The 14,717-nt window shown below is 37.9% G+C and overlaps 2 protein-coding genes across 2 annotated transcripts; both read right to left on the reverse strand.

Moving 5' to 3' along the window:
* Positions 1 to 277: 277 nt before the first annotated feature.
* On the reverse strand, positions 278 to 1,887 carry LOC112044710 (uncharacterized). Its single transcript, XM_024080634.2, has one exon. The coding sequence runs from the start codon at positions 1,344 to 1,346 to the stop codon at positions 369 to 371; it is 978 nt and encodes a 325-aa protein (XP_023936402.2). The 5' UTR covers positions 1,347 to 1,887; the 3' UTR covers positions 278 to 368.
* Positions 1,888 to 3,785: 1,898 nt separating this feature from the next.
* LOC112044709 (uncharacterized) lies at positions 3,786 to 5,390 on the reverse strand. The gene has a single exon (XM_024080633.2). The coding sequence runs from the start codon at positions 5,097 to 5,099 to the stop codon at positions 4,122 to 4,124; it is 978 nt and encodes a 325-aa protein (XP_023936401.1). The 5' UTR covers positions 5,100 to 5,390; the 3' UTR covers positions 3,786 to 4,121.
* Positions 5,391 to 14,717: the final 9,327 nt, after the last annotated feature.

Genomic DNA, 14,717 nt, shown 5'->3' on the forward strand with positions numbered 1-14,717 from the left:
TCCGAAAGATGGTCAATTGGTCATGTTTTTTATGTGCGATCGTGCACGTTGGATTTAATAGACCATATCATGTTATGGAACTGTGATTAGTAATAGTTCCGATATCCATTAGAGTAGGTATTTTTGACCCTGATAAAGTAATTCTGGATACTATTCAGGTGAATTTGGATTGAATATTCTTGAAGAACTCCTAATCTACATGTATACGAAGTTTTACGGGGTTTTATAAGGAGTTAACTTCTTTATGGGATACTATGAGATACAAGAATACAAGACATGATTAAGAAGGTATGTTTTTATTATGCTTATTATATAAAATACCAATATTTCCAAGACAACTAATAGAAGTTATCCTTCTTTATGTAATCTTATTTCAGATCATCAGGAATAGGAGTGTATTTCAACCCAGTGTCGTTGAGTAACGTCACAACCCAAGCGTCCTCAGGCAGCACACCTGACTTCAACAACTTCACAGCCGCAGCCACGTTTGCACCGCTCGTGTAACCCACAAACAAACCTTCCTTCTCACCAATCAGTTGCTTATATTCTACAGCCTCCTCATCTGTAATACTAAAGGTTCCATCCAAATGGTCGTAGTCAAATAAATCAGGCACCAGTCCATATCCCGAACCTTGCAACAAATGTAAAGGTTTCGTAATCGCTTCGCCTTTAATAGGCTCTGATCCAACCGGCTCCACTACATAACACAATACTTCTGGGTGTACTACCTTCAAAAACTTCGCAGTCCCCGCAAAAGTACCTGCTGTACCCACTGTATCTAAGAAAGCATCCACACGATGTCCAGTCTGCCTCCAAATCTCAGGACCGGTGCTCAAGTAATGTGAACCGGAATTCATTTTGTTGCAGAATTGATTCGTATAGTACGCCCCTGTTTCCTCAGTTATTCTAACAGCTTCCGCTTCAGCAGCGAGTGCATCTGCCAGGGTAACGTTACCATACGTACCTTCAACTTGAGGTACCCTGATGCAATTGGCGCCGAGCGCTTCCATGTGTATAGCTCTTTGCACACTGTTTCCTTTCGGCATCGTGACGGTTAACGGATGACCTAAAACAGCACACACTACTGCGAGACCACATCCCTGGTTTCCCGATGTAACTTCTATGACTGGGTGTCCTGGTTTCAATTTTCCCTCGTCCCGGGCGGCATTTATCATGTATAACGATGACCGGTCTTTGACTGATCCTCCGGGATTCATGAATTCACATTTAGCCAGAATTCTACCGGGTCCTGGCCATAATCGGTCGAATGCAACTAGAGGTGTATTTCCGATGAGGTTTAATGCAGATGAGCAGATGTCAGTATTCTTTTCACTTGAATGAGCCATGTTGATGTGATTTCTTCTCGTCTTGATAAATTGAACGCGGTCTATTTTCTACTGCAGCTATTGATCATTGACATGACTCTTTTATGCACTAGACGTCCACACATCTGCTATTTACAAATCGTTGTTATTGTAGTGCATCATTGTTCATGTTGCATGCATCAAAGACTAATATAAGCTAACAGCTTATATGTATATACCTACTATGAATATTATCTAATGTTATTTATTTTAAGTATCTATTGAGGTAAGTCCGGGGCAGTTGGTCATAGTATTTTTAATAAAAAAATATTACAAGTCTAAGTAAGAAATATTTTTTTCTAATTTTGAATTTGAACCTAATGGACATAAAGCTAATAATTTCTAATAAGATCAACTTAAAAAATATTGTTTTTTAATCTTTTTCGAAATGTCTACCAGTAATGGTAAAATGGTCAGAACTTTATTCTATCCCTAAAATTAGTTTTTTTGATATATTTCCTATTACGAGTGTGGTTAAGCTAAATACAATAGTTTATTCAATATAACCTCAAAGTTCATTAATTTGTAGTTAAATTAATTTTTACATCATTGTAAAGGTGAAAATTTAAGTGGTAAATTTAAAAACAAAACTGAGGTTTTTATTTTTTTAATTCTCTACAAGTTACCCGTTGACACAGTATCTTTACTCTGCCGTTGACTACAATCTCACCTGATCCTGACCTGATCACCTGTAAGTGATGATGCAATCTAAGATGAAGGCGGGCTAACTTGTTACGAGGAGAATGAAAATCCACACCCCTTTCGATTTCTACACGACATCGTACCGGAACGCTAAATCACTTGGCGGTACGTCCTTGCCGGTAGGGTGGTAACTAGCCACGGTAACAGCGGATCCTTGAAATATTTCAATCACTATAGTTCTTTAGGGTCATCTAGCCCAAACTCACCCTTACTATTATCAGTATTATTCAGACGATATTATATCGATATCACGTTATCAGATAATATGAATTACATACCACTTTATCAATACCTAGATACTGAACAACCTCGTAAGTCTAGTGGCATAAGTCTGTATAGTTCATGTAGTTTCAGGTTCAAGAATACATTAAAAGCAAAACTATTATATCAGCTGTAAAGCCGTTAGCGCTGCAGGCATGTGAGATTACATGATACTTGATCGTCTGTGGATGATATTAGGTAAATAAAGACTGCGTTTTTATTCAAGAGTTTTTGAAATTGATAGTATTTCAATTCATGCATTGTAGCTATAGATTTAATAATTAAACTCGGTCATTGTCCAGACATAATAATAAACCCACCAATCCGCGTTGAAATAACATTGTGAGCATAAGCTAAATAACCTCTCGTGGAATAAATCCATGCATTAGTAATTACCCATAATTATGTATTAAGTTACTTGTGATGAGTAGTTAGTTTTGTTAATTTCATTGTAGATTTAATTTTGTATATTATTATTTTTTTTTAATCATTATTAATATATCTTTTGGAAATTACCAATATTCCCCTTTCTCCTCCAATAAACCGTAAGTCCGGCATTGAGACTAAGTGCGGACTTATTGAGTCTTAATTAGCAAATACACAAGATTAAAATGATTTTTATTAATCGTTCCTTGTCAATACCACCTTAGGTACCTATATGTCCCAATAGCTTGACAGAAAGGGGGCTGGACTCATCACAGAGAGGTCGTGATTTGATTCCTGCCCGCCAGACTGAAAAGACTATGTTAGACTTAGAAGTGGATACGACAATAGTACCCACTCCTAACACAGTCTTTTTCCTGCTATTTTGAGGAGAATAGTCATTATAAAATGACTAATTTAATTTGTAAGACAAACAAGGTTGTGAAGCTTTAAAACGATTTATATTTATTTTCTGTGTATATTTTCAAAGATTATAGAAGCACACTCTTGCATATTATTTTTGTAACTCAACTATTTTTTTTTTTTTACAATCAAAGATTTTGCGCGGAATCTATAAAAAGTATAGCCACACGAAGTCGCAGGCAGTATCCAGTAAAAAGTGTAAAGTAAACAAATATATAGTCTAATATTTCTATCTAAGTATACTAATATTATAAAGAGTTTGTTTGTTTGTTTGAACGCGCTAATCTCAACTACTGGGCCAATTTGAAAAATTATTTCAGTGTTAGATAGCCCATTTATCGAGCTATAGGTTATACAATATCTCCCTATTCCTATGGGAACGGAAACCAGGTGATACCGCGCGGCGTCAGCTAGTTGTCAATAAAGGTCAATGTGGTACCACTAATTTGGTGAATAACCTTAAAACTTAGAGCATTACTGGATACAATAACAAAAAAAATAACAGGTAGGTAAAAGGTATAGGTACATTTTACATTTCTAGCCTCGTTGCCTAAACTATTCAGATCCACGGAAAACGGGGATAGGTAAACATAGTTAAATAATAATACTAAGTGTTGATAATAAAGAATAAAATATTTAATAATACCTAAGTCATTACATCAAGAGAGTTAACAAATAACTAGTTTATAAAAATAATTTGCTTCTGTACATCTTACATAGGGAGGTATAAAAAGTAACGATATATTTTTTAATTATATTTGTAATAAATTGTGCTACTTAAAAATCTTAGGTATATGTAAAAAAATAAAATAACTACTATATAATCTTCGAGCATTAAATAATTAATTAATTATTATTGTTAATTATTGTAATAGAAAACAAAACACATTTAATTTCTGGGTTGTATACAAAGAGTATTACCTATTATATTTTACTTTTTTTTTTAATTTACGTGAGCTCCTCGGGAACCGGTGTGTATTTCAAACCAGTATCATTGAGGATGGTCACGACCCACGCATCCTTAGGCAGCTTCCCAGACTCTAGCAGCTTTACAGCAGCTGCTACGTTGGCTCCACTGGTGTAACCCACGTATAGGCCTTCCTTCTCACCAATCAGCTTTTTGTATTGTAATGATTCCTCATCAGTTACGCTCAGTGTCCCATCCATATGATCGAACTCGAATAAGTTAGGCACGCACCCGTAACCCGAACCTTGCAGCAAATGCAACGGCTTCGTTATCGGCTCACCCTTGATTGGCTCAGAACCACTCGGCTCAACAACATAGCACAACGTATCAGGATTCTTCTCTTTTAAGAATTTAGATGTTCCCGCAAACGTACCAGCTGTGCCGACAGTAGCAACGAATGCATCTACTCGCTGTCCGGTTTGTCTCCAAATCTCTGGGCCAGTGCCGTGATAATGTGACGCTGAATTCATTCCATTGTTGAACTGGTTCACGTAAAACGCGCCTGTCTCCTCGGCTATTTCCAAGCCCTTCTTTTCCGCTTGCTGGACGTCCGCTAATGTCACGTTTCCGTACGTGCCCTCAACTTGAGGCACTCTGACACACTTAGCGCCGAGCGCTTCCATGTGTATGGCTCGTTGTACACTGTTGCCTTTCGACATGGTCAGAGTTATGGGGTGGCCGAGCACAGCGCACACGACAGCGAGACCGCATCCCTGGTTTCCTGACGTGACTTCCAAAACGGAGCCGCCCGGTTGCAGTTGTCCACTTTCACGAGCGTTCTGTATCATGTAAAGTGAGGAGCGGTCTTTGATCGACGCTCCCGGGTTCATGAACTCACATTTTGCAAGGATACGTCCCGGTCCGGGCCACAGTCTGTCGAGAGCGAGGAGTGGTGTGTTGCCGATGAGCTCTAAAGCCGACGAATAGATTTCGGTCTTCACTTCACTAGGCTGAGCCATGTTGTGGCGAGTTATTACAGATGTGTCGTAATCGATACTAAAGCGTGTAGACGATTGTATGACTTTTAAACCATTACAAATTCAAGGCGGTGTGGAACAAGCGCACGGTCTAGTCGCGGTCGGAGCCGAGCCGAGTGCAAGGCGAGTGTGTCATGATTAAAAATATTACGTCAACCATTCATTACATTTAAAACTTGTGGCCACTTAATGAGATGACACGCAGATTGTTTGATATCTATATAAGTATCTGCCTAGTAACAAGAGGTCTTTGTACAAATAATGCCATATGTATATATAGAATAATTAATTATTCATTATCTTTCTTCCATATCATAATAATCAGCTTAATTTTATGTAGGTACTAGGATAGAATACTATAATTAGTATTGTATAAATTATAAATTTTTAATAAAGGTTTCAATAATAAAAAAACAATTTGTGTAAACATTTTAAAACATTTCGCGGTGTAAGCCCCCAATCGCACGAGAGTTTTTTTAACGGACGTTAAAAAAGCGTTCAAATACAACAAATGACAACAAGACAGCTTTTTTTTGACGGCCTCCGTGGTGCAGTGGTATGCGCGGTGGGTTATCAAAACGGAGGTCCTGGGTTCGATCCCCAGCTGGGCAGATTGAGATTTTCTTAATTGGTCCAGGTCTGGCTGGTGGGAGGCTTCGGCCGTGGCTAGTTAGGTACCACCCTCCCGGCAAAGATTTCGTGTAGAAATCGAAAGGAGTGTGGATTTTCATCCTCCTTCTAACAAGTTAGCCCGCTTCCATCTTAGACTGCATCATCACTTACCATCAGGTGAGATTGTAGTCAAGGGCTAACCTTGTAAAGAATAAAAAAAAAGTATTGCATTTTCAATTTTGGGCGTTGGGACTATAAATATACCTACTGGAAAATAGACCTTCATACGAATGAGGATTAACCGACTTCGGTTAAAAACAATTAATTTCTCAATTGTTATATTTTAAAAGTGGGTTAATAAAATAACTACAACTGTTAGTTATATCTGATAAGGATTACGAAGATACAAAATTCTTATCTACATGATCCCCAGCCAGGCCACTTTTGACGTTCTGCCAAGTCTCCGTCCCGGTCATTATCACCAACACGTGATATAATTGTTACGTATAAGTTGATCATCATGATGTACTATACTATCAACCCATATTCGGCTCACTGCTGAGCTTGAGTCTCCTCACAGAATGAAAGGGGTTAGGCCAATAGTCCACCACGCTAGCCCGATGCGGATTGGCAGACTTCACACACGCAGAGAATTAAGAAAATTCTCTGGTATACAGGTTTCCTCACGACGTTTTCCTTCACCGTTTGAAACACGTGATATTTAATTTCTTAAACAGCACACAACTGAAAAATTTAAGGTGCATCCCCGGAACGAATTCGAACCCACACCCTCCGGAATCGGAGGCAGAGGTCATATCCACTGCCCACTGGGCTATCACGGCTTCCATGTACTATACTATGATCATCTTTTTACGTCACATGACGGTCGGAATAATAAAATGGTCGACTTTATACTCGTATTAAGTCGGAAACCATGGCTTATAACAGATTTTTTTTTTTGAGGGCTATGAAAAATAATTCATTCGCTATGAAAAATATTTATATACAGTGACGTCAAATTGAGGGATATTTATTAAACCTCATGTGCCTGTAGATTCACAGAAATGCTCGTTTCGTTTGTAATCGTCGTGGTAGTAGGTATATAACAAACCAAAAAAATCCATACTCCCAATTTTTTTTAAGTAGTTACCTAATTTTAAAATAATCGGCGGACCTTCTAGAAACATAGCCTTCGTAGGACATACAAAAAAAGGTCTAGAAATTACCTACAATTTGCCGGCCTAACTCGTCCTATGTCAATCAACCGAAAAGTCACCGTATTTTTTCGAATTTTCGAGTACATTTTACTTATACACGGGGCGATTTTGATTGACATATGTTGTTTAACGGGCATTATCATATTTAAAAATAGATGCCCTTGAGAAGAAGATCTTTTGATAGTATCGCTTGCAAACGTACGTTGTCCTCTGACGCAGCATAATTCGACGTGCAAAACCAAATACTTTGCACACGATAATAATGGTTTCTAAGAATAAGTACCAAAGATTTTATGATAGAGATATGTCACTTGAGAAACTGAGGCAAACAAAAGCGTCTTAATTTCATTGAGTCGCATAGTAAACATGAACAACGAAAGTTATTTAAACAAATAATACCTAAATGTTGTGTACAAAGTCCAGTTGTGTTTTCAGGTAGGTACTTACTATAAAAACTGTATATACATAAATATATAATAGAATTAAATACATAATTGTGCATGTATGTGCTCTGGGAGCCTGATGCTGGATCCTGGATGCTGGCGGCTCGAGATCGTTGTGCTTGGAGGTCCATGCAATGCAGTGGACGTCTATCGGCTGATAAGGAAGGAAGGAAGGTGCTCAATGGAAAAACTAAATTCGGATAAATTTTTGCGGTGATTTTGTAGGTACGTAACATATCTATCAGTATAAAATATCGTGGATAGGTAGGGACTTAACAGTACACTACTAGGTACTCATATAACACTCGTTGGTCCAGTGATTAGAGTTATGTGATTTTTGAACACGAGGTCCTGGGTTCGAATTCTGGATCGGGCTTTGTAATTCTGAGATTTTCTTTCTACGCCCGCATTTGGGAACTTGTTAGTATACACCCCTTATAGAGCACAGTCCACAATCTTTGACAGTTCACAATCTCGCGACTCGCGAGATAGATTATAATCTAATGGTATTAATAATTTTACGGTGACATATAAAAATCTAATCTAAGTGGTAAGTGATTTATGGAACGTAAAATAGATTGTAGTAACTAGGAAGAGATACCCGTATATCACGATCGAATACAAAAAAAACAGATTTACCATTAATATTTATACTAATATTATAAAGCTGAAGAGTTTGTTTGTTTGTTTGATTGAACGCGCTAATCTCAGGAACTACTGGTCCGATTTGAAAAATTCCTTCACTGTTAGATAGCCCATTTATCGAGGAAGGCTATAGGCTATATATTATCCCCGTATTCCTACGGGAGCGGGAACCACGCGTGTGAAACCGCGCGGCGTCAGCTAGTCTATTGATATACAGACTTTCAACTTAACTACCACAAGTCTGTTTTTAGCAAAATGATAAATTCGCGGCATGTCTTTGAATGTATTTTTCAGGAAACTACAAATATTATGAGGTTTTTAAACCTTAGTGTAAATCTAAACTACAAATTGATGATAGATAACGTAGGTATAGCATTATACGTAGGGACACCATGATTTTCATAGGATATTACAAAGTTGTCTTTTTTTATTCTTTACAAGTTAGCCCTTGACTACAATCTCACCTGATGGTAAGTGATGATGCAGTCTAAGATGGAAGCGGGCTAACTTGTTAGGAGGAGGATGAAAATCCACATCCCTTTCAGTTTCTACACAACATCGTGCCGGAACGCTAAATCGCTTGGCGGTACGTCTTTGTCGGTAGGGTAGTAACTAGCCACGGCCAAACCTCCCACCAGCCATAACTGGACAAATTAAGAAAATCTCAATCTGCCCAGCCGGGGATCGAACCCAGGACCTCCGTCTTGTAAATCCACCGCGTATACCACTGCGCCACGGAGGCCGTCAATCTCAATGTCTGTTTTCCAAACCGCACAAATTCTATATTATAGCTAGCTTAAATATTGAAAAGTGGTTAAGTCCATAATCCAATTCAACCTGTATATTTAGGTCTTTAGCTATAAAATTGCCGATTTGTATGAAAAAATTTAAACGTTATTTTTGAAGGCCTCCATTGCGCAGTGGTGTGCGCGGTGGATTTACAAGACGGTGGTCCAGGGTTCGATCCCCAGCTGGGCCGATTAAGGATTTCTTAAATGGTCCAGGTATTACCACCCTACCAAACAATTTCATAAAAAACAATTTCATTTTAAAAACATGGAATTTTTGTTATTGTATCAAACTGTTGTATCAAACTGTGTTGACTTTAGCAATGATATTTGACTTTAGACGATTCCGCAGTCGATTTTTTCTTATTTTGGAAGTTCGTAATGAATTGCCATTTATAACTATTACCATTAGCATGTGTATCTCTAGGCGTTCAAAGGAACTGTGATTTAGAATCATTAGCAAGTCTATCTGAGCATCTACCGAGTCATCGCGCAGTGTTCGTATTTCATAAGCGTAGGGTCCGAGGTGCGAATGCCATATACAAACAGTAGCTGTTTATTAATAAATAATTCATTAACAATCGCTAGTTAATTGATTGACATTTATTCAAATCGCTGTATCTGCTGATTAAGAACTAAAATCGTGGGAAGAATTAACGACGAGCGCTGACAAGCTCCTGTGGCCAAGTGACACGTCGATTCGCTTTCTACGATCGCTAACGCTTCGAAAACTAGAAAATGTGTGGGAATGACATTTGCTATCACGAGATCACGTTATCAAGCGTTTGCGATCGAAGAAAGAGAATTGACAGTACAATTATGTACTATCAGAGGCGGATTATCAGTAAGGCAAACTAGGCACGTGCCTAGGGGCGTGTAGTTACAAGGGGCGCGCGAGCCCAGAATTTTTGAATAAATAAAGTAAATGACATATCGACGATTAAGAACTAAATGCTGATCTATAATCTAAATCTGTAATGATATATTCATAACACACCATCATCTATCAAAATACTTTAAGGCCTATTTAACAGAGCAAAGAGGAATCATGAATTTCGATGTTCGTTCTGTCGTCCCTTTTGATTTCTTCAGTAGTAACGTCATATTTCATTCGCGCATTAGCGCAAGTTTGATGGTACAATGTCATCGTAATTGCAAGAACAGTTAAAATTTATAGTATTTTCAATTTTGATGGCCATTTATGGCCGGTACAGGAGCCCCGATAAAGTGATTGTCTAGGGTGCTCTGGACCTTTAATCCGCCACTGTGTACTATGTATATTTACGGATGCGACTTAAAAATGGGACCTACGTTACAGAATAGTAGTATTGCTATTTATCTATATCTATATCTATACTTATAATAAAACTGGTCAAATTCTCTATATCTATACATTATTTCACAATTTGAGATTTTACCACATTTTACTTATACCATTTGTAACACCAAACGTTACCGTGGCATAAGGTACTACAGCGCCATCTAGAACTTATAATGTAACAACAATAAACTGTAACAGGTACATTTTGTACATTCTGTACATTGAAGATATTTTGATTTTTGTCGGGGGGCATTATATAATCAATACTGAAGCTAAAAATTATTTTTTTTAGTTTTTGTCTGTCTGTCTGTCCGTGTTTTTTTGTTATGCTCATTGAGTAAATAAAAAATAATTAATTAAGTTTAAAGTATATTCAAGATTTCCATATATTTCTTATTTATACCCGTCTACGACTAAACCAAAAGGAACGGTCGTCATCAACCCATATTCGGCTCACTGTTGAGCTCGAGTCTCCTCTCACAATGAGAGGGATAAGGCCAATAGTCCACCACGCTGGCCCAATGCGGATTGGCAGACTTCACACACGCAGAGAATTAAGATAATTCTCTGGTATGCAGGTTTCCTCACGATGTTTTCCTTCACCGATTGAGACACGTGATATTTAATTTCTTAAAATGCACACAACTGAAAACTTGGAGGTGCATGCCCCGGACCGGATTCGAACCCACACCCTCCGAAATCGGAGGCAGAGGCCATATCCACTGGGCTATCACGGCTCTTACCTAAAAAAAAAGGAACGGTAGGTACTACCTATTATTACTATAGCCCTATTTATGTTATATTTGTAATGTCTTTCCTACAGTATGGCCTAAAATAATGAGCCAAGTTTAAAGATTGATGTACCTACTAGGTATATTAAAAAACAATTTTGGCGTCCAGAACAGTTTCCAGTGTTCTAAATAATATTTATTTCTGTATTGTTATTATAATAGGTAGTACTTAGTAAAACTGAACAGTTTGATAAAATAGATCAAAGATAAGCACAGATTACAATGACGAAACCTTGACAGCGACAAGAGAAGAGAAGAGTCCACTGGTGGTTCTCGATTGACACTCATCTTCATTGTCCTTCCGAAGTACTTATCCATATTCCCAAAAATGGAGGGTGGAAGTTTGTATTTTCCGCAATTTTCAAGGTAGAAAGCTAAATTGATATGCAGATTAATTGAGAGTAAAAAAACCGTGCATCATTTTTTTTTTTTTGGAAAATACGCCCCAACCCACTAAAAGAGGGGGTGTTTATATGGGACTTTCGCAGTTTTCAAGGTAGGAAGCTAAAATCGGTACACAGACTTTTTGTTATCCCGAATTTAGTGCGTGCGGAGCCGCGGGCAAAAGCTAGTATAACATATAGTTGAGATAATCGTACGATAGCCCCCACAACTGATGAAATACTTGATACAGCAAATATAGATGTCACCCTCGCGCGATTACTGCGCAAGTAGAATTCCAATGTTTAACATTACCATCCGAAATGCACTAAACGATACTCGCCTACGGACCAAATTGCTCTATACCATTTTAAGATAACAACAAGGAAAATTAAACTTTGTTGCTATGACAATACGAGCTAGTTTTAATTGTGTCGCGATAAATCTCGTGGTACATTTACAATTGAATACCCACCAGATGTCAATACGCAGCCGGTCCATTGTTAACAAATATGGGTACAATTGTGCACAATGCTTTACATTATTGTATTTAGCGAAGGCAAGTAGCCTGAACGAGCCAAATGTCAGCTATTTGATAATTGGGGTATCCGAAGAGCAAAATATGGCGCGCAAGTGCAAAGTGTCACTACAATATCACATTTGTTCACTTATCCACTTTATTGCCGTGTAATCGGACGCAATGTGTCACACTTTGAAGTGTTTTCCAATTGGTAACTAATTTTTGAAACTGCAGCTTGAAGCATGTTTTGTAATTTTTGATACCTTACTGCTGCCAAAATTTTCGTAAAATATTACGAAACAAATACCTAATTGAATTTTGGATGTTTCTAGGTTAAACAGTTGTTCTGAGTAAAGTAGAATAATTTTGTCACATCATTATAATTAAATAAATAAGATAGTGAAATAAATAAATTATAATATATTAGATAAATAATAAATCTATATAGGTGATTATGTATCTATTTTCGTGATTTTTGCGATAAAACGAAATTCGTTGGTGGTTAGGTTTCTATATTTAATAATTCTAATAGTAATAGCAACGGCAACGCATTGATTAATGGCTAAACCCAACTACGAGGAGTTTTTTTTCTTTACAAGTTAGCCCTTGACTACAATCTCACCTGATGGTAAGTGATGATGCAGTCTAAGATGGAAGCGGGCTAACTTGTTAGGAGGAGGATGAAAATCCACACCCCTTTTCGGTTTCTACACGACATCGTACCAGGACGCTAAATCGCTTGGCTGTACGTCTTTGTCGGTTTCCAACTGAGATACCTTATACCTTTCTGGAGCCCTAAACAGTACGTTTCTTCAGGGTTTATTTATAATCTCAAATAACTACGCATTCTTTTCTTCCTTACGGGGAGAAAAAATACTCGCATAGCAGTAAACTACAAAATATCATCATCATCATCATTTTCAACCCATATTCGGCTCACTGCTGAACAGGAATTTCCTCTCAGAATGAGAGGGGTTAGGCCAATTAGTCCACCACGCTGGCCCAATGCGGATTGGCAGACTTCACACACGCAGATTATTAAGAAAACTCTCAGTTATGCAGGTTTAATCACGATGTTTTTCCTTCACCGTTTGAGACACGTGATATTTAATTTCTTAAAATGCACCACGACTGTATTATCATAATATCATATCATTTCGTTGAAAACACAATGTTAGATGATTGCAAAACCGAAAATACGATGAGAAACGATGTAGTGACTGATTGTATGAATGGTACACCGAGTTACATAACAACCCTGCTGAATTGAAGAATGTCAAACTGGCGCGTTCTGTGATTGTCAGAACGCAAGGTCAAACGCAATGCAACATGCGTCAACATGCCCGAGGCTTTAACCCATAATGCCCATAATAACCAAAATGGTTTTCCCACGCGTGCACCTGACGCCGCACAATGGCACCGTTCCACGCCCGCATTCCGCCTTCATCTCGCCTTTACTGCCTTTACACCTAACACAACCCACTTACAATTTACCTACTACATGCTATGCAAACTTTATATTTGCCAGGTAAAAGCTAAGTTGTGATTATGTTTTTTCTGTCAGTATGTCTTTTATAAATCCGTGATAGCCCAGTGGAAATGACCTTCGCCTCCGATTCCGGAGGGTGTGGGTTCTAATCCGGTCCGGGGCATGCACCTCCAACTTTACAGTTGTGTGCATTTTAAGAAATAAAATATCACGTGTCTCAAACGGTGAAGGAAAATATCGTGAGGAAACATGCATACCAGAGAATTTTCTTAATTCTCTGCGTGTGTGAAGTCTGCCAATCCGCATTGGGCCAGCGTGGTGGACTATTAGCCTAACCCCTCTCATTCTGAGAGGAGACTCGAGCTCAGTAGTGAGCCGAATATGGGTTGATATCGACGATGTCTTTTATCAATACTCTGTAATAGTTATTTTTAGTGTATTCACAGAGTGATCAGAGAGAGTCTTTACAAACGGCGTGCTGGAGCCGTTGCATGCAACCCACAAAAAATAAACAAAAAATTAACAAATTGAACCGAACTGGAAATCGAACCCGTTATAAAATACATCTGCGAGAAAGGTTATATAGATGGGTACAAATTAAAACTCGGCATTAGTAACACATTTAAGTTAACCATCTATCTCGGCGTCAAACAATAACAACAAAAAAAGAGAAAGGGAGAGCGTTCGGCTCGCTCTGTGGCTCTGTGGGAATCAAATCACGACGCGTTCAGCATCACATCGCCGTGAAAGGATCTTAGGACACATTTGTATACAGGGTGACGTTATTTTTGTAAGCTTTTTTATCTATATATAGTTATAATGAATCTGTAGAGAGGGTCAATTCTAAATATATTTGCAAAATAACTATCAGGGGGTGATACTGATGCAACAAAAATCCGTAAAATGTTTGTTTATCTGTCTGTCTGTATGTTCGTTATAGAAACAGAAACTATTTGATGGATTTTAACAAAACTTGGTATAATTATTCTTTATACTCCTGGGCAGGTTATAGTATACTTTTCATCACGCTACGATTAATAGGAGCATAGCAGTGAAGGAAAATGTTTGGAAAACGGGAGAAGTTATTCCATTTTTACAGCGATACTACTTAAGGGCTGGATTAAAGAGGTCTAAGGGCAGACGAAGTCGCGGGCGTCCGCTAGTTTTCTAATAAAAAGATATTTAATGAAGTTTTCATTGCCTACGTAAATGCACATTTTCACCGAAGTATAAAAATATATTACGAGTAGAAATGTGTTTCAAATCTCAAATGAAAGCCTCATCTCAAATAAGAGTGCATTCGAAATATTCACTGACGATGTTTTGTATAAATTGACATTGTAAATTACGAATTCGTCTTTATCTCTGTTGTTGTCTAATTCGTTATTACCAT

The sequence above is a fragment of the Bicyclus anynana genome, chromosome 15 (assembly GCF_947172395.1).
Source record: "Bicyclus anynana chromosome 15, ilBicAnyn1.1, whole genome shotgun sequence".
NCBI classification, from domain to species: Eukaryota; Metazoa; Arthropoda; class Insecta; order Lepidoptera; family Nymphalidae; genus Bicyclus; species Bicyclus anynana.